The following is a 21,953-nucleotide window of genomic DNA, read 5'->3' as shown; positions in this document are numbered from 1 at the left end:
TTAAATTTGGGATGGATGCCATGGTTTTAATAAAGGTGAGATTTTAAAAACCGCGTCATTGATTCTTAATATTTAATTGGCAAGAGTATACTGAATAGTGTTATGGACATGGTAGACAAATGCAGAATTCCCAAACGAAGCTGTCCCCTGTGAACTTTAAACAAGACCATATGCATAAGGGAAAAACATAAAGGAAGAGTTAAGCCAAGATTTTTTAAAATAGGTAATAAAAAGCATTGCCATTAAAGAAACAATGATTTATTGGACTTCATTCACATTAAGAACTTAATATTCATCAAAAGGCAATATTAAGAGAGTGAAATTGCACTGCACCCCTGTAAGAATGACTATAGTTTACCAGTAGGGAGAATACTCGAAGGGAGAATGTAGAGTAATTGTGACTCCCCTATACTACTGGTGAGAGTGTAAATCGGTAGGACCACTTTGGGGAAGTTCTGCTCAGCATCTGCTTGATCTGAACATACATACACCCTATAAAGCAGCTCTTACTTCAGAAAGGAGTACTTATGTCCATTATATTTCAGAGAAGGGGGGGCGATGAGTACTTAGGTCCATCAAAAGATAACATACAACAATATTAATAGCAATAGTGGAATGATTAAATGAATTGTGGTATATTTATATAACAGAATACTTCATAGCAATAAAAGCAGTGAACTACATGCAACAGTAGGATGAATCTCATAAGCCTTATTAAATAAAATGAGCCAGACCAAAAGTTCAAAAACAGACAATACTAATCTGAATAGAGGTTGAATAAGTGATTGCTTTGGGAAAGGGGAATTAACTCGAAGGGAACAGAGGGGAATCTTCTGGGTTTATTACATATTTTGTTCTTTACATTTTGTCAAGCTGAATTCTTTGGATTTGTGTACTCTGTGTAATTTAAAATATAATTAACAATTAAAATGTAAGTAATAATCTCTTAAGTGTCAAGAACATAAAGAGACTTTTTTTTTTCCAAGCTTTTTTGTTTTGTTTGTTTTTTGTTTCTTTCTTTCTTGGATCTTTCAAGTAGCCAAAGTGATGGCTTGATGGAAATGAACATGGAATAAGAGGAATCAGAAAGTGTGAAAGAACACAGAAAGGATCGGAAAAGGGGCAAGAGATGGGAACCTTTAGGCATATGGATTGGTCGAAAGAACTTAGAAAAAATGAAATAAGGGTTAGATACCAAGGTGAAAACTATAAAGAAACATACTTCTTTGCACTCTACAAATACAGCACTAAACACCTTTCTTATTTTTACATAGTAATCAACTGGCCGCAGTTTAGTAGCGGTCTTTTTTTCTAAGAACTAATTTGGATCTTGAAATGATGTCTTTTGGTGTGCTGACTGTCCCTGTTTCATGTCCTTCTTATTTCTGTGTGACACCTTCCACAAAGTGAGCACACTAGAGAGATCTATAGGTTACTTAAACAGAAAGAAGAAATATATAATTACTTGGTTTGAACAGTTTTAAATAAAGTATCAGACTAGATATTCAGCCAGTGCTAAAGTTCCCTGACAAGCTTTTTGAAGCTTTCAGAATTATATTACTTTCTTTCACATCATCAATCTGTTTTATATTGTTAGGTTGTTTTACTTCAAGTCTCCAATCGACATTTCTTTTGTATGCATATACTGAAATGATTTTATTTAATAAAAAAAGAACATCTCCTGTGTGGATTTTAAATTTCCCTTATTAAATATTTATATTTTCAAAATGTCTTTATTTAATTGAGTGAGGTGTGTGGTGCCATTTCAAAATAACCTCAGGCGGTAGGTGTAATGACATATCAAAGATTTGACCTTTAGCATTTTAGGGTTCTATTTGTCTGCATTTTCTTCTGCATTCATTTAGTCTTAATTTATATGCTATTTTCTCTGTATGACTTAATGAGTGGATATATTTGGCATGAGATTCATTAACAAAAAGAAAAGGTACCTGAATATGTATTATTTCTGTGCAGTCAGACTAGTGATTTTAACTTCATTTATATCTGTGTATGGGTTGACTGGTGCTCGTACAGCCCTCATTCATTCTCATTAAGTGCTCAGCTGAAGAAAGCCTGGATCTGCTAAACCAATGCCCATTCTCTTACTTCTCACTTCTTCGCAGTCAGCTTGTCGTATTCTTGTATTTACCTCGAGAGGCTTTCTTTTCCAATTCTCTGCTATTCCTTTTAAAGAAAACTGAATGTAATATTTACACTGATATCATTAATTTAACATCTTGCAGCATCTTCTTGCCTGCTTGGGTAATATCAATGATCATTTGGGTAGCTTTCAGCCTAGAAGCAGGGAAATAGAATAATTATCAAGGATAATATTGTGATAATAAAAATTATTTTTATTTACCCATTTAAGTGGGTCTTCATTGATTTTTAGAAATGGGTGTTTCTTATGGAGATTTTTGTTAAATAGATTATAAATATTGCATATTTATGTTTCAATTATTTATTTTTATGTTTTTCTCAGTTTACACAAATCTTTATCCCAAGAAGAAAATCTGAAGGATCAGTTTAACCATACCCTTAGCACGTATGAAGAAGCTTTAAAAAGTAGGGAGAACATTGTGTCCATCACTCAACAAGAGAATGAGGAACTGGCTACCCAACTGCAGCAAGCTCTGACAGATCGAGCAAACATGGAATTAGAGCTTCAGCACGCCATGGAGGCCTCACAAGCGGCCAATGACAAAGTGCAGAAGTAAGTAAAATGAACTTGCATGGTTTCAAAAGCATAAAACAAAACAAAACAAGAACACCTTTTTTGCAGCTAAATAATAGATTATTTATTATTCATGCTGTTAATGGGTTATGACAAAAGTAGATTGAGCCAAATGGAGTTTTTTATTTTTTAGATTGCCTATCGTCCCCATAGTTGGGGGTCAAAAAAGTCATTCACTTGGGAATCATGGTTACTGTTGAGGGTAAACCACTTTTATTTAATAACTGATCTTCATTAGTTCCTGGAGGCCATACCATTAAAATCCTTTCATAGGTAGTAGGTAAAGTTATTGGCAAGGGAAAGAGGCAGTCAAGTAACCAACTTTACTCACTTAGCTTTGTGATAAACCTGCTTGAGTTGAGATCATCTGTGATTTTGCAGTCTGAGACCTCTAGGCACATGGAATAGTTACAGTGGACTTAATTTGCATGTGTGGTTCTTCTGAAGTATTCAGGGCAGCTTTTCACAGTGCATAATTACATTAGTTTATTTTCGAAGATCTTTGCATTTTTGTTAAAATTTCAATAAAGCTACAAAAACCAATCAGTCCTTAATGATAGCCAGCAAAACATTAACATAGGGCATATCATACAAAGAGATAAATTGTTAATTTAAGGGACTTGAACACTATAGCAGAATTTCCTACGGCAACTTTAATGGAATGGAACTTGTCATTTTAAATAATCCCATCTTCATGTGTTGTTAACAGCATTTTGCCATTCATACACTTAATTACCTTTAGTTCCTAAGAGATACTTTTTCCTTAATTTTTTTCAGTCTCACAATATGAAGTAGTGCTAACTTCAAAATTCTTACTTCTTACCACTTTTTATTTGAAAATAAATCATCTCAACCATTTCCCCAGTGTCCCTGAAATTACATTTTGAATGGTATCCCAAGGTCAGGTAAATCTGTAGTTAAGAACCCTTTTAAAAGAGATCAGGAATTATGCATATTAAAATCTTTATATAATCAGGGTACCTTGAAATTTATGATTTATAGTAAGTATTCAATTTTTTATAGGTTTAAAGATTAAGTTTATGTTCAGTCAGAAGCTATATCCAGTTATTTACAGTGTACATTAACATTCTAAAAACACTAAGATAGGGGCGCCTGGGTGGCTCAGTGGGTTGGGCCGCTGCCTTCGGCTCAGGTCATGATCCCAGGGTCCTGGGATCGAGCCCCACATCGGGCTCTCTGCTCAGCCGGGAGCCTGCTTCCTTCTCTCTCTCTCTCTGCCTGCCTCTCTGTCTGCTTGTGATCTCTCTCTGTCAAATAAATAAATAAAATCTTAAAAAAATAAATAAATAAAATAAAATAAAAACACTAAGATACACAGGTAGGTCTCATTGCATTGTAAATTACAAATCAGTACCTTTTGACAGTCAGGGTCTGTTAGCTCTGTTTGCTCAAAGTCTACAAATAATTACAAATATCCAAATTTTCTTTACATGTAATTCTTGAAATTTATATACCTGACTAAAATTCCCTAAAACAGTGCTTCCCAGAGACCAATTAAATTTCTGTAAAATCTTTGGAAATGTCAACCTTTTATTTTTTAGATCTCATCAACTATTACTATTGTTTTATAAAACATCATTTTAATAATACTTTGTATTGTTATAGAAGTATATCAGTATTGAAGTAGAAAGATCACCTCAGATAATGCTTTAAGTTGAATAAGTTTAACCTTTTGAGAAACTTACTATATTTTCCTAGTCTTCACATTTAACCATGGGCAGATCAAAATGTTTTAATGGAATGACACCAATCAACAGACAGAGTTTAAGTTAAACAATTACGTCATTTAAATGTTAAATTTCAATTTGAATGTTGAATCTTTTATTCTTACTTACAGCAATAAGACCTGGTTGAAATACGATGAGGCTCTCCTATTTGTATTCAGTCCGCTATATTTTTAGTTGCCCTCAATGGGGCAGTGTACCTTCATTGCAGTTAATGTGGACATCAACCTACTTTATAGCATTTAAGAGGCTAATCTTCCAGGAAACCAACTTAAAAGTCTTTGTTAGGTGGTATTAGTAGCAATTATTTTTGAAGGTCCTTTGTAATATGTCAGTATTCCAGGCAGTAACTACAGTGTGAACTATAAAGGTGCATATTTGTCCTTTTTCTTTCACAACTAAATATCTTGAATAACTGATCTATATTCAGCATCTAATTTTTCAATTCCATTTACTCCAGAGCTACTCAATACACTATGGCTAGCTTTTGTACTGAAACAGTTCTTTTTAAGATTACCAGCAATTTCCTGTTAAATTCAGTGGCACATTTCTAATTATATTTTTATTATAAAACTAACATATGATCATGGTAAACAATGGGTAAGCATGCTCCCATATCTTTGCTAACTCATAGTGGTTTAAAAGCTCAGAATCCGGATGCAAAATATATAGGTACGTGAACTTGTACACTTTATTTTAAAAACACTGTGCTGCTGCAGATAATAATACATGGTTAGTAATACTCCCACTCATAATGTTGTAAGAATTAGATGAGATAAACATGTAATGCTTTTAGAACAATGGAGCTTGCATCGTCCCTCCTTGTCTTGCCATTTCACTCCACACTGTAATATCCCATTCTTCAGAAGGGCTCTATCTTTTCCAGACCAAATACCTTTATATATGTGGGTTCCTCTGCTTAGAGCCTTTTACCCTTTCCCTCATGAAAAACTTACTCATCCTATGAGATTCAGTGCAGCAGAGAGGATAGAGGCAGGCTTTATAGTCAAGTCAGACAGACCCGTATTTCAATCCCTGCTTTCCTACTTATTACCTGTGAGATTTGGGGCAAGTTACTTAACCCCAGGAAGCAAAAGTTCCTCAGTTGAAAAATTCAGACAGTATTACTGCCTTCACAGGCAGGTTTGATATGAGTTTGATAGACTGGATACCATGTAAGATACCTATTTCAGTGCCAATTACTTTATTTTCAGTATGTTATAAATTATTAGTATAATCATACTCATGCAACTGACAAGACTTGTTCAAGTATCTCTTCTCTGCAAAGGCTTCTTCAACTTCCTAGAAAGTTAAATATCACTCTCTTCTCTGTGTTGTCATAGTATGTTTGTTAAGGATTCCTCCCCTGAAAATAAAGTCCTCGCCATTCTCCTGTATCTCCCATCTCAGTAATGGTCTTCAGCAGCTTCAGCACCGTCTTTATTCCCTCACTCGTTCTGACTTTTCACATTCACTTTGCCGTGAGTCTCTGGCTTTTCTGTGCTGCTGATTTCCCCTATTCCATCCTCACTTGTTAATTGCCTCATTTCAGGACCTCATCATCCTCCAACTAATCTGAAATAATCACAAGACTAGTTTATCTGCCTCTAGCTCTCAGGTATGTCTTACTCGCTGCCACCAGAGGGAAGTTTTCTAAAATGAAATCAGGTTCTATTACTTTCCTATTTGAAATCTTTTAGGGCCCTTCATCCCTACACGCAAAAACATAAACAACTGAGCAGGGTATATGAGGCCTATCACCTATCTGGCCTCCTCCCATTCCCTGGTATCATTTCCTCCCACCACCCCAACCACAGTATCTCTATACAAGCTATTTCTTCTTCTTAAAGCATATTCCTCTCTTCCAGTACCAAATTTTTGTTACTCATTAAAGTCTAGTCTTAATGTCACCTCTGTGATGTTTGTTTATGTTTTTATTTTTTCATAGTACCTAATCCATATCTTTGTTAAAGGTCTTAATCATCTAGGTGTTACAATTGCTTTATCTGTTTTCCTGTCTACTTCCTGCAAAATTACCCATCATTGAGCATTCTCAAGACATAAACAGTGTTCCCTTCATCTTTGTATCCATATCGCCTCCAAATATTCACCGAGATGCCTGCTATAAAGTAGGTACTGTGTAAATACTATGAACAAATAAACTAGAACAGTTTAAAAGGTTGATGGGATAACAGAATAAAGTAAAAGCTGGTCAGGTCAGGAATACACAGGAAAATTTCAAATCTGCTCTGATCTGCTATAGGCCCTAGGTAAAAAAAAAATTTATTCCAACCAAGTACCCTATGCTAGTCCAAGAATTTCATAGAAAAGGGGACGCCTGGGTGGCTCAGTTGGTTAAGCTGCTGCGCTTGGCTTGGGTCATGATCCCACGGTCCTGGGATCGAGTCCCACATCAGGCTCCTTGTTCAGCAGGGAGCCTACTTCTCTCTCTGCCTCTGCCTGCCACTCTGCATGCTTGTGTTCTCTCTCTCTCTCTCTCTGTAAAATAAATAAATAAAATCTTTAAAAAAAAAAAAAAAAGAATTTCGTAGAAAAGTATGACTTTTGTGGCCAGTCCTGCCTGCCTCCCTCAGTGGCACCACGACTCCTATGGTGTCTGACTTTCTATTGGCTTTTAGCCCCTTTTCTATGCACCAGCTTCCATCAAGTTCAATTACATTTAAAAGATCTGAAATCTTCAGTAACGGTGGAGAAACTATATGCTATTTCTAGTAATTATAGAATTTTAAATTTATATTTTATTTCCTTTTAGAGTCAAATGAATTTTTTTCTGAAGATTTTATTTATTTATTTGACAGAGATCACAAGTAGGCAGAGAAGCAGGCAGAGAGAAAGAAAGGGAAACAGGCTCCCTGCTGAGCAGAGAGCCTGACACGGGCCTCCATCCCAGGACCCTGAGATCATGGCCTGAGCCGAAGGCAAAGGCTTTAACCCACTGAGCCACCCAGGCGCCCTCAGTCAAATGAATTTCTTAAAAGTTTTTTAGTCTGTGGGAGTATTCCTGAAAAAGAAAGTGGTGCAGAATTACCATCCATAAGCTAGCCAATATATATAGGTAGAAACACTGAGAGGAGAAAGTGTGAAGAATGCCAGACCTCATTGTCCAGAAACTGCTTCTTAGTCCAGATGTCAAAAAGCCTAAAATTTCACTAGTGGAAATCCATTCCCTTGGGTTAAGCAAGGTTAAGGTACCTGTGTTTCAAAAATGTGTATGCTTGTGGAAGAACACATTGTCCTTTCGGTTTTAGGTTGCTCTTTGGCTGATCCTGGATACGCTTAGTTTTGGTGAGCCATGTGGAAGTAGAGGGAACTAAAGAGCAGGTGAAGAGCATAGGAACTTGTAAGAGAAACTTCTCTTAATGATTCTGCTAAGGACCATCCATAATCCTTGTTTATTAAAGAGAAAACTGACACACAAATCCATTAAGGGATATTTTTATCATCACAAGAGATTTAAAACTCTGTTGTTCTTTATGATATATTTTATTTCCCATCTGTCTTTCTGTCTATAGATATGGTTCTTGTGGCTTAGAACACAAGGTTTCTGAAGGATTTTAAAAATATATTTGACTATACTTAATGTACCTAAGCTACACATAATTACTTAAAAGTATTTACAACTTGGCTTATAAGGTTAGAAGCTCTCAGAAGCTTCTAGATTTTTTTTTTTTTTTTTTGGTCACATAACCATCTTTACTATGGGCCAGATTTATACTGATATGATTCAAATCCCTCATAAACAGTAACTATATAATAAGTAGATCAGGGGCGCCTGGGTGGCTCAGTGGGTTAAGCCGCTGCCTTCGGCTCAGGTCATGATCTCGGGGTCCTGGGATCGAGTCCCGCATCCGGCTCTCTGCTCAGCAGAGAGCCTGCTTCCCTTCCTCCCTCTCTGCCTGCCTCTCTGCCTACTTGTGATCTTTCTCTGTCAAATAAATAAATAAAATCTTTAAAAAAAAAAATAAGTAGATCAGACAAAAAGACAAAGGACAAAAATTCTAAACTTTTAAACATATGTTCAAGAAAGAATAATATATCACTATCTAAAATTTTCTTTCTTAAGGTGCCTGGATGGCTAGTCGCTTAAGTGGCTGCTTTCAGTTCAGGTCATGATCCCAGAGTCCTGAGTTCAAGTACTGCATCGGGTGCCCTGCTCAGCAGGAAGCCTGTTTCTCCCTCTCCCACTCCCCCTGCTTGTGTTCCCTCTCTCACTGTGTCTCTCTCTGTCAAATAAATAAAATCTTTTAAAAAATAAAAAAAATAAAATAAAATTTTCTTTCTTTTCATACTTTAAAAAAATCAGTTACTTAAAATTTACTTGCATTCTCATTTCTAATTGCATAATTAAAATATCAAAGATCAGCATAAAGCATTTCCTTTTGAAATATAGGGTATCCCAAGCTTTTGAGCGGTATTAACAGGGGGAAAAAAAAAGGAGGAGGAGGAGTACATGTAAGCTAACAAGAAGGTCTTTCCTGCCTCTTGGTCAAATACTGATTTCTATGAAGAAGTTGAGGTCACAAAGAAATTGTGAATTCTCAGCCTGGTTTCCCTGCTGATGAGGACTGTCTGTAGCTCCCTTTGAGGTGTCAGGGGAGTCACCATAGTGTCACGCAAGGTTTCTTCGCGTAGAGCAAACATACTTTCCACAAACTCAGCTGCTTAATCTGTTTGCAGGTTGAATTATAAAACAGGATAGATGACTCTGAGTTCTGGGAAGGGGAACAGAGCATTTCCACAGTTTCTTGGTTAAAAAAAAACAAACTGCCTTCTTTTCATCAAAAGATATCACTAAACTTTGTAGTTTTGTTGCTGACTCTGGAATCTGATTTTAACCATAATGAAAACAAATTGTGGTAAATTATCCTTACATAGTCAAATACAAAAGATGTTAAAATTATATTGCCTTTTCACTAAAATTACTCTGCTTTTTGCCAATTTTACCTGTAATTTTTTTTTTTAATAAATTCTTGGTTGGACTTTAAGTAGCACAACAATTAATAAATTCTTGGTTGGACTTTAAGTAGCACAACAAGATGTCTGAACACTTGATAAATGCTGATTAAATCAAAGAATAAGTTTCACAATTCTCAACTCAGCATAAGGTATAAATCACTAATATAAAGTTGAAAATTGATTTTATTAATATTATTAATAAACGGGAGGATTTAAGACTTCTGGAAATTGCTCTTCAAAATTTATTTTGTGTTTGAAATTTAAAAGTTCTGTGAAATATCATATATACCTCAGCACATAATGAGTCAAATAATTTATCTGGGATGATTTGTTTTTGTTTTTGTTTCTTTAAAGATTTTATTTATTTATTTATTTGACAGAGACACAGAGAGAGAGGGAATTCAAGCCAAAGAACTAGGAGAGGGAAAGCAGGCTTCCCGCCGAATAGGGAGCCTGATGCGGGGCTCGATCCCAGGATTCTGGGATCATGACCTGAGCTAAAGGCAGAAGCTTAAAGACCGAGCCACCCAGGCACCCCTATTCAAGATAGTTTATGTACAAATCACTTCCCAATCAGCTCTAGAAGGCACCTTCCAAATCTAGATCCAGTTAGATATTGTCATTTATATGTGGAAGATGGATTCAGATGACTCCTAAGCAGTCATTGTAAGATGTACAGCATCTAACATGCTTAGTTTTTATTCTTAAGCACATAATATGCTTTTTAAGAATTTAATATTCTGGATTTGTAAATCATAACACATTTTTGAATTAAATGCATATTTAACTTATGAAATACAAGTCTTCTTACACACTATCAAATAAGTATATATTTTATAAAAAATTTAATTCCATTATATATTTGTATAGTGGATCACCTTTCTCATCCATTGAGTACATAAAGTAGATTTCTTTAGAGCTACTTTTATTATATATAGAGAGAGGGAGAGATACCTATCATATTTGATAGATAAGTATTATATCCATTTCTTTATAAAAGCTGAAGAGTTGGAATTACACCTTTATCTTTAGGGAAAGTCTCACTTTGAAACAAAAAAGAAATATGGTGTTAATTTTCTATGGCATTCCTCTCTACTAGAGGATTAATGTAGGATTATTGGAATTTAAGCCTAACCCAAAACTTGAGAAATTCTAATGAAGTAGAAAGTAAAGGATGCAGACTAAGAAAAGAAATTCTCTAAACCTACGAATCTGCATTTTCTCTGGTAAGTTCCCTTGTATAGTTAACTTTATGGAATGAATCATAAGGATCATGAAAGTAAGGACTAAAAAGTGAAATTGCAACACAGCTGCTTAGATTTGATTTACTTCTTCACTTCAGAACCTATCTTCAAATAGGTGATGTAGAGTTGAGCTAATACACATTTTTGCCTACTAAGATAAATAAAACATGTTTCAAATGGGTACAATGGAAAGGGATGAAAGTAAAAAAACAAAAGAATAAAATGTGGGAGAGATCCATGCCATTTCAGTTTAAGACCAAATAAAATGTAGGAATTTTTGATGATTTTCATTAGCCCCAATATTATAGTAATTAAAAGAGATAATGTCCCTATTACATTAGGAGAGTTATAGGATCCACTAAACAATGATCAAATATTTTTAACCAGAACTTGACAGGTTAACATAAAAACAAAAAACAGGAGTTCTTTGCTCCAGAAACATTCAAATGTGATTTTCACACATTTATATGAAATGTGAGTTCCTTAGAATGGCCATATGATCAGACAAGCATCCTTTTCCTTGGTTCTGTTCTAGCTCTGGTTAAAGCCGTCTTACTGTTTAGTCCTTGACAGGCTACAGCACTCCCAGGCACTTCTGTGAGGGCAGGAAAACTCATTCATCCATCTTACCTGAGGATAGTTTTAGAAACGATTAAAACAAGATATATAAAGTGATTTTAACTTTCTTTCTTAATAGCACTGACCATCAGTGTACGTTAGCCTACTCTTGTAGTAATAAAGGGAAGAGGGAAGCTATTGTAAAAATTTGATTTTTAAGAAATTTTCATTATTCCTGCTTGGATGTTGCTCGGCCTCATTATGCTTGACAGCTCACTCAGAACCTCCTCCTTTGCTTTCCCTATTCTGAAACACATAGAAAAATTTAATGTGATGTATCTATCTATTAGTATAGAAAGGTCTACATTTTTATATAAATCAAGGTCTGGTGTTTTTTTTAATAAGTCCTCAGTATATTCATCTAAAATCTGGTATATACTTCCTTACTAGGTATAGCTTTTATTCACAAAATGTAATTAGAAAAAAACCCAAGTTGAACTCAAGAATAAGTAGAGATACCAATTTTATTCGGATTTTAACATTCCATGCTTGGTTATTTCTCCCCACTAAGTCAGGGATTTTCCCATTTGCATATTTGGCCCTCAAAAAATACAGAATAAAATAATTGTTGTGGGGCCCGGGCAGCTTGGTCAGTTGAGTCCAACTCTTGATCTCAGCTCAGGTCTTGATCTCAGGGTCATGAATTCAGGTGCCACGCTGGGTTCCGCACTAGGTGGGAAGCCTACTTAAAAAAAGAAAAAGAAAGAAAGAAAGAATCTTTTGCTTATTTCAGTGAGCTTTAGCTGGCAGTAAAATCATAAACATTGTCCACACATAAACTTCACTCTTGATCATTTATAGTTAAAAAAAATCATTCTATAACAATATATTATGTAGTAGCAGCAGAAGTGATCTTTCTTTTTCATATTGTTATATATTCTCAGGCAACTCTACAAATAGTTTCTGGTTTTTTTTAGTTCTTAACCTAAGTATAAAGAAAAAAGGGTTCCACTACTATCAATTACTTTGTCAGGTGTTTCTTTATAAAGACTGACTAAAAGTGAAATTAAGGAAATTTTTAAAATAAATAAAAATTTTTTAAAAAGTAATTATACACTCTAAAAAAAAGAAGAAGAAAGAAAGAAAAATGTTTCCAGAAATTACATAGTGAACAGTATTTTGGAACTTACTAAACTTAATAATTTTAATTTTTTAATTGTTTTGGTATTTATACCATTCAAACTAATAGTCCTTGGGACATCATCATCTTTTGACTTTTTCTTTTGCTGCGTTTAGCAGTATCCTGAAAGTGTATGAAAGCGTATATTATTTCTCTTTATGTTCCCGTTTGCTATTTGACAAGCTACACAATGGCAAAACATTTAAAATCTTGAATTATCTTCTTCCTTAAATTAATTTGCCTTCTGAGCCATGTATATTTCACATCAGTCTTCCAAGAAGTTCTCTACTACTGACTGGAGGGCCTAATCTTTCCCAGAGTGGTAGGAGTAGCACAGTTCAAGAACAAGAATGAATCTCTGTATAATCACACCACAATGTGAGGTGACCCTGAGACAGAGAACTGACCAGATACACATATGGGTTTTAGGAAGACTTTCTGATGCTCTTTTTTAACACAGCTGTGAGAAGAATGTGGCTAAGACCCAATAGTCATTCTTGAGTAGAGCTGGCAAAGGAAACCATGAGGAGAAGAGAATTTAACACATGGGTGTAAGAGAGCACGGCTTCATTGATGCGATCTGAGGGGAATGCCTAATGACTGGAAGAATCAAACTTGGCAATGAAAACACAAAGCTCTTTTCATCAATTCAAACGCAGACTCTAAAGCTGCAGATGGTCACCTCCAGCCTTGTCTATTCAGTGCGAGGTTTTATAAAATGGCACTTTGGTGAATACTAATAGATCAAAACAAAGATTTAATAACGTAAAGATGTGGTGTTCATTTTTAAATGAGTATACAGGTCAATGTCTCAGAAAAGGATAAAAAGAGTACCTTTTATATGTGGGTCTAAAGTCTTTTTGTTATTTTTCAACTTCAAAAATAAATGACATCTTTAACATACAGATTGTGTTTTATGGAAAAGAGTTTACATTATTAAAAAGAGACCAAAATCAGGGTTTATATTTACATTTACTGATTTCATTGCTTCTGTTTGAGGATTCTCAATTTATAATGTCTGTTAAGGTCATCCTTTAATATTTCCTTGAGGCCCACTTGATAGGATAAATATATATTACCATTCTGAAGGATGAATCAATCTAATTAAAAATTTAGGCCAAAATATTTTATACTTGAAATAGAACTTTTTTTCCTATCTCTTCAGAGAATTCTAAGAGACATTGTTTAGTACAAAGGAAGCCTTTGAACTTTAATGGAGCCTTGAAATTATATTTTTGCTACTTTGTGTTTGATTTTCTGCAATTTTACAAATCCCTAATAATTGCTTATATGTGAAAAGGTAATTCACTGTATTCCAACTTTGTTGGAATACATTGTGCATTGTTACTGCTTATATAACTGAATCGTACTTTGAATTAAAAAGTGGTATATGTTTCCAGAATAAATTACATTATTAGAGGTGATTAGCACTTTATAGTTTATAAAATTCTTGAGCTAAACCCCCAAAATTAAGCTTTATTATCCAAAATAAGCTTAACATATGAACCTTAAATAACTCAATCGCTTTCATATTTCTACTACTTGTGAAGTAAATATAATTAGTAAGTCTGTATGCCTAATACTTTTTATCTAATAAGTGACACTAATATATAATAAATTAAAGCATTAGAATTGAAAGTTAAAAGGGAGGCAGCTTATTATCTAGTAGAGATATCAGTGTCTAACAGGACCTGTAATTGTCATTAACTGAGTATGATGTAGAAGACATGAAATTGTGTTTCTTCTCAGTGTTCTCAACTGGAAGTAGAACTAATATACTTGCCCTATACTTCAGAATATGGCTGTGAGGCTCAAATAAGATGCATGTGCATTAAAGTATTTTGAAAAGTATAATGTGCTCTATAAATATAAAACATTGACTAAAGAGTATGTTTTAATAATAAATGTTATAAAAAATGTTTTAAATAAAAAATTATAATAACCTTTTGGGGAGCTAGAAATTGTAAGTGAGAAAAATAATAAATTTAACCTCAGAGACATAAAATAAATACCATGTAACTTTGGAAAAAGAGATTGTTCACAAAGATCTTGGAAACTGGAAGTAAAAAGGATCCTGTGCATTTTCATACATTACTAGTAAGAATGCAAAATAGCAAAACCCCTGTGGAGGGGAATTTGATAATATCTAACAAAATTACTGATGCCCTTACACTTTGACTAAGGAAAATTGCTTCTAGGAATCCATCCTGAATATATACCTCCATGAATATGAAGCAACATAGGAATTACAGGATTGGTTTTTTTGTTTGTTTGCTATTTAAAGATTTATATATTTACTTGAGAGAGAGACACTACAAGTGGGGGTGGGGCAGAGAGAGGGAGAGACGATCTCAAGCAGACTCCATGCTGAGTGAGGAGCTAGATGCTGGGCCCTGATATCAGGACCTGAGCTGAAACCAAGAGTTAGGCTCAACCAACTGTACCACCCAAGCATCCATACATGATTTTTTATTTATTTGAGAGAGAGACAAGGATAACAACAGAGAGCACTAGTGAGAGGAGCTGGGAGGAGAGGAAGAAATAGGCTCCCTGCTCAGCAGGGACCTGGGGCGGGGGCGTGGGAGGACCTCTATCCCAGGACTCTAGGATCATGACCTGAGCCGAAGGCAGACACATAACGACTGAACCACCCAGGGGCCCCAGGATTGTTTTTAATAGCAAACAAAAGAAATTCAAATAGGAGAGTAGTTTAATAAACTATGACATATTCGTATAGTGGGATACAATACAACTGTGAAAAAGAGAACAGAAGGAAGGTCTATAAACTGATAGTGATTTCAGGACATATTCCTAACTGAGAAAAAAAATCAAGTACTTATAATATCCTACCTTTTATATGAAAAATAGGCATAAAAGTAATAGGAAAGATAAACCCACAACTAATGAATTATTGGCCTTTGGAGGTAGATGGGAAAGAGATAGCTCCTGGGTCTGGAGAAGGGAAAGTATAATGAGTCCAGAGTATCCTTTTGTACCAGAAAGCAAGTACTTGTACCAGAAAGGAAGATTAATGGGGTCATGTCTAAAGGACACAGGAGCCAGCTTAGAAAGGTTCCCACTGATCAAATTTGGCACAAATTTGCCTTGGGAATTTTATGAGTATCAGAGGACATTCATCCTTTCTTTATTTAAATTTTGAAATTTTGTTTACGAAGAAATTTTTTTGTTGAGAGTCCTGGGTGGCTCGGTCAGTTAAGCGTCTACCTTTTGCTCAGTTCGTGATTCCAGGATCGTGGGATCGAGTTCCACATCTAGCTCCTTGCTCAGTGGGAGCCAGCTTCTCCCTCTTTCTCTGACTGCTGCTTCCCTGCTGTGCTCTCTTTCTGTGTCAAATAAATAAAATCTTTAAAAATTTGTGTTAACTTTAATTTTTTAAAATATTGATTGTAATATTATTTAATTTTATTAGTGAGGCTTTTCGTACCCCCTTAAATTTTTCACCTGAAGTGAGTGCTTCATTCATCTCATCCTAGTTCTAGCCCTGAATAGTCCATAAAAGGGGAAAAGACACTGCTGGAGGAAAAAAGAAAACACTCCTGGTTTACCTTTATTTAAAAAATAAGAATGAAAACTTACTAAGTTACCCTAGCTTGTATGATTTCTACTGACTGATGTTTCATATTCAGAAATGATAGTTCTGTAATAGAGCTGAAGAACTGTGGTTCTTCCACCCCATGGAATGTCACCAGGTTTTTCACCGTATACTATCCAGAATGTCTACGATTGTCTGAAATGTCTGTTTCTTATGTCACTATCCGCACCACTTCTGTCAACTGTTGCTTTATTTTGATCATCTGTGTAGATCAGTCATCATACCTATCAACAGTAGGGTGGTCCTGATTGATTCTAGACCCGAAATGTTGATTTCAATCTGGGAACGTATGGCTTTTATGAATCAAACATAACTCAGGTAGAGAAAATTACTGTGACGATGCTAGCTTAATAAGTTGAATATTACTTTTACTTTGTAGGCCCTTGGCTTAGTGTGAAGTTTGAAGTTGCATTGAATATTATCTCCACTAGTCTCCCAAAGGATGTTGCCAGTCTTTTGAATTAAACTTGAATAAGGTTGATTTGTATTCCCTGTTAATCAAAATTTGAAATGTTGACATTAGAAAATTTCATTCAGTGCTAATTATATATGACTTTTATGAAAGTTAGGAAGGAAAGAATCCTACATTTTAAAGTTTAGTATCAGCCTAAAGCCCTATGAAAACAATAGTGAGTAGCTTAATAAGCCATCTTAATAAGATACCTTAATAAAACTAACCAGTTATTCTAGCTTGCTATGTTTCAGTTGGCAGTATGAATATCAGTGACTTGCTTCCTCCATCATTAATTGAAACTTTTCTGGGTTTAAAATTATGAAAAAAAAAACTCAGCAGTGTTTCCCAGCCTTTCTTGACTCTTGAATCCCTTTGGTAGTAAAACATATTCTCTAAGTAGAATTGTGTGCATGCCTTTTGGTTGTTATAAGAAAAAGAAGTTAATAAGCATTGATTTATAATTTTATTTAAGTACAATCTTTAATACTCATAATATGTATCACCACATGATATGTGACTTACTTCAACCATATAGGAAATAGCATAATTTATTAAGTTTTATTATGGTTTATTGTTTGGTTTAAGGATAAATACATATTTAAAAATAGATCAAAATTTAGTAATATTAAATAACTGCTTGTGAGGTGATATTTGGAATTCTTAACATTCTACCTTTAAAAGGAAATAATAGAGAGGTTTCTCAGCATCCATTTGCTGGAATATTTCCACAAATAGCACATTACAGATATTTTGGTCTTTACTTCCATGTAAGTAAAGACTAATTAAGTTTAACTTAATTAGTTAAACAATATTTGTTGTCCTTTGTTTTCTTTAAGTCATACCTACGAAATACGGTGATATGAGTAGTTTGATCAAAGGAGCTGGTGAAGAGAATCTTGAGGTAAATTTATAGATTTGTGCCCCACATTAATTTGTGTCTCAGCATCAGTGTACTTTCTCCTTCCTCTAAGTATTCAGTTGTCCATTAAGGGTGGAAATTAAACAATTTACACCTGAGAAGAAAAAAATAGAGTCAAAAACAACATGTTGACCAGCTGTGCTCAACTGAGGGATTAAGTCATGAACATGCTATGCTGGTCTTTGCTTAATCTCCACCTAGCTCATTCATATGTGCTCACAAGTTATCAAAGTAATCCACTTTAAAAGGCAAAATAAAATAGCATAAAAGGCAAAAATGTTTAATAATAATTTTATATTTTGACTTCAAAAATGGAACTCAGACACTACCACCTTTGACTTCCATGATCTATGAATTTTTAAATTACAAAAGGAACAAATGATGCTTTAGAGAATTTCATTATATAGTGATTTGCACACCTTTTTTTATTCTTGTCGATTTTAACACACTTTATATTGCTTACAAAACATTTATTTTCTCAAAAAATAATTTTAAAATACTTTCATCATTTATCAACCGTCCCCCCCCAACACAAAGTCAAATACATTACCTGAACTAGTTAAATTAGGGTATAAATTATTGAAAGAAAAGAATTCCTTGCTGGAAAAGTGTGTTGGAGCACACTAAATAAATGATAATGGTTTCTTTACATATCTTCAAATACGAGAACTTTTTCAAAAAAGGAAATTTAATAGTTCATTATAGAATAATTAACTGTATGCTTTTAAAAATTAAGTAAATGTTTTTCTCATCATGAGCAAAGTATACAACTCTAAGACCTGATTTGCTTGTGTTAGTGGACTTACTAAATATTAGTCTTTGGTAGTCCAGCTTGTACCATTTATCTTTCCTATGCCAACACTCTGATTTTTGTTCTGCAGTATTCTACAACTTGCTGTTATGTGATACTAGCCCCAGAGCTAACTTTTCCAGTATCTGAGTATGCTTAGTATACTCTGTAACTAATAAATCAATAAAGCCTTTTTGTAATGTACAAACTCCTATCTCCATGAAGCAATTATAAGCAAACTATAAATGAACACATGAGTCTAAGAAAGTATGCTGTGATTATATTGACTCTGAAAACATTTGTCTTTTGTAGAATACAGCATTTATTATGTGGTATAAATTGGTCATAGTGTTGCTCATAATTTTTTTTAATAATAAATCCAGTGAATAGTAAAACAATAAAAATGTTTATATCCTAGGAATACACTTTAATTATTCTGAAGAGCAACATGTTAGTGGTATCTTTGAACAAATTAATAAATATGAATCATATTTCTTAGTTAGGGAATGAAACTGAGACCTGTTAATAAAATTTTTATCCTTAGTAATTGAATTTTATATTGGTTTCATATATTTTCTGTATCATATTATGATAGATAGCAAAAATGCATTAAAAACTTTTAGATAACATTTAAGTAACAACTTAAACACTATAAACTCTACATTGATTAGGTAAATGTGTTTGAAAGAGAATAAGATGAAAGCACTGAAGAATTTACTTAGCAATCATGTCATCTTGTTCATTTTTAAATAATTCCTGTTTAATGTAATGTTTCATTACTCAATGAAATTTGATCAAGACTAAGACTGTACTTCTGTGATAAAGCATAGCTTTGATACTGTTTTCCTGAAAAATTTTATTCCTTTCAGAAATAGCCCTTTTGCCAACTAGTGATTGATTGTATTTATTATTGGTTTAACTGATGTAGTTGTCCTAATTAGTTATTATAAAGTGAAAACCTAAATATAAGCCATTATATTTGGGTTGGTTGAGGAGATAAACAGATGAGTTATTAATAGCCAGGCCAAATATAAATGGATTTTTTTTTCTGATCTCAAAGCTGATGTATTTTATTCTAAATAAAAAAGGAGAAAGAGAACATTCCTAATGAATGAAAGACCATCATTTAAATATTTTCCCAATTATATTAGCATGATCTTGAACAATTTTATTCATGTCTTTATGTCTATTCATGTTCATGTCTTCATTTTATTATTTTATTTATTCAACAAATATTCAACAAATTTTATTCAACAAATATTTTTTAAACAGCTACCATATATCATGCAGTGACAGTGTTAGGAGAAGAAGATGGGACCAGAAGTATAAGTGGGGATTGGCCAGGTGAAAAGCTTCCATGTGGAAGCCAAAGCAAAGAACTTGGCACCTTTTATATACTGAAGGAAGATCTTTGCGGCCAGAAGCAGCTTAGAACATAAAAGGAGGATGGAGTTCTGTGCAGAGTCAGAGCTTGAAGAACCTCGAGACCCTTGATTTTCTCCAGTAGCTTCCATCTTTTTTTTTTTTTAATTTATTTATTTATTTGACAGAGAGAGAGAGATCACAAGTAGGCAGAGAGGCAGGCAGAGAGAGGAGGTAGCAGGCTCCCTGCTGAGCAGAGAGGCCGATGCGGGCCTCCATCCCAGGACCCTGAGATCATGACCTGAACCGAAGGTAGAGGCTTTAATCCACTGAGCCACCCAGGCGCCTAGTAGTTTCCGTCTTTAAATTTCATCTTACAAGCAGTGGAAGTCATTGATAGATTTTAATCAGAGGGCATGTTTTCATTTGCATTTCTAAAAGATTTAAAGGCTGCTTTGTGAAGGATAAATTGCAATGGACAAAAGTGGAAGTAGAAAGACTCATTAGGAAGTCACTGGGGAGAGACTGTAGTGTCTTGGACCAGGGGATTGTCCTTGGAGACGGAAAGAAGAGGGACTTGAGAGCTTCATGGCATCCAGAGAGTAGCCTTTCTGAATGGGATGCAGGGTATCAAGGAGAACTCCCAAATTTTTGTCCTGAGCAACCTGATAGTTGGAAATACTATTTATTAAGGCTGGAAAGACTAGAGGAAGAACAGAGTTGAAATGGAAAGACATTTTTAACAAGTTTGAGTTGTGTGTGAGATATCAAGTAAGTATCAATACTATCCTTATTGATATCTTATTCTCTCAAAGACTTACCCTTATAACAGATAATCCTTCAAATTGTGTGTAAGTCCATTTAAGAAAATACTTGGGATTTATATTAGTTATATTTATTATTTAAAAAATTCTAATGAGAAGAGAATAACCTGCAATTCTCTTGTATGTTAATCGTACCCTGAGACTATATAAGGCCAGCCAACATCCTGTGATGTGTTTGATGTCTACGATACCAGGCATGATCCAAGAACACTAATTAGTGTATTTTTTCTTCCAATGGCATAGATCATTTTTATCTAAAAGTTTTCATTGAACCATCTTGCCAAGAATCAGTTTAGTTTTTAAAACTCTGTCGTTCACACATATGTCAATATTATGTGCCAGAAATCTTCTTTGCTATTTGTATCTCCTGCCAATAATGAACTGGTATCATATTAAAAAATAAAATGGGTACATATTAACCAGACAGGTATGTAATTTGAAACCATTAATTTTGTTTCAGAACCAAAAAAAAGTTTTTCTTTTGAGATTTATATTTGTTTAGTTTTCTATTGCTATGTAACAAATTACCCCAAAATTTAGTGGATTAAAACAATTACTATTTCACCATTTCTGTGGGTCAGGAATCTTAGTGCAGCTTAACTGGGTCCTCTGACTCCAAGTCCCTCACAAGACTCCATCAGCTCAAGGCCTGACTGGTAGAGATCTACTTTCTAGGTAATTCACATGGCTGTTGTCAAGATCAAGTCTCACAAGCTGTTAGACTAAGGCCTCAGTTCCTCCCACACTTAAGACTTCAAGGCCTTTGGCTCCTTGCTATGTGGACCTCTCCACAGAGCATCTCACGGCATAACAGGAAGCTTTATCCAAAAGTACAAGCAAGGGAGCAAGAGAGAAAGAGAGTAAGTTAGCTGAATGGAAGTCCTAGCCTTTTGTTACCTAAACACAGAAGTAATATTCCATCACTTTCACCATATTCTTTTCATTAGAAGCAAATCAGGAGGTCCAGTCCACACCAGTGGGGAGAGTATTACACCGTGCTATGAGTTTCAGAAGGTAGGAATCATTGAGAGCCGTGTCAGAAGTTGCCTTCCACCAAGTTGTTTTTTTTTTTTTTAATAATTTTTTTTATTTTTTATAAACATCTATTTTTATCCCCAGGGGTACAGGTCTGTGAATCACCAGGTTTACACACATCACAGCACTCACCAAAGCACATACCCTCCCCAATGTCCATAATCCCACCCCCTTCTCCCAAACCCCCTCCCCCCAGCAACCCTCAGTTTGTTTTGTGAGATTAAGAGTCACTTATGGTTTGTCTCCCTCCCAATCCCATCTTGTTTCATTGATTCTTCTCCTACCCACTTAAGCCCCCATGTTGCATCACCACTTCCTCATATCAGGGAGATCATATGATAGTTGTCTTTCTCTGCTTGACTTATTGTTCCATCCATGTTGTCGCAAATGGCAAGATTTCATTTCTTTTGATGGCTGCATAGTATTCCATTGTGTATATATACCACATCTTCTTGATCCATTCATCTGCTGATGGACATCTAGGTTCTTTCCATAGTTTGGCTATTGTGGACATTGCT

General features: G+C 34.6%; 1 protein-coding gene across 6 annotated transcripts in view; it reads left to right on the top strand.

Annotated features, from left to right (window-relative positions):
• Nucleotides 1-21,953, top strand: part of MIPOL1 (mirror-image polydactyly 1) — a 314,513-nt gene that overhangs the window by 262,547 nt on the left and 30,013 nt on the right. For 4 of the 6 annotated variants that reach the window (XM_082737780.1, XM_082737783.1, XM_082737784.1 and 1 more), the window contains one exon: nt 2,483-2,713. In XM_082737780.1, coding sequence (XP_082593906.1) covers nt 2,483-2,713 — 231 coding nt within the window. Of the gene's footprint in view, nt 1-2,482; nt 2,714-8,563; nt 8,795-21,953 lie in introns of those variants that run through there. The other 2 variants (XM_082737785.1, XM_082737781.1) reach the window with 2 other exon arrangements.

Source organism: Mustela nivalis (assembly GCF_964662115.1).
Source record: "Mustela nivalis genome assembly, chromosome: 6".
Classification (NCBI taxonomy): Eukaryota; Metazoa; Chordata; class Mammalia; order Carnivora; family Mustelidae; genus Mustela; species Mustela nivalis.
Note: the sequence above shows the minus strand (reverse complement) of the source record. Positions and strands in the feature narration are given on the sequence as shown.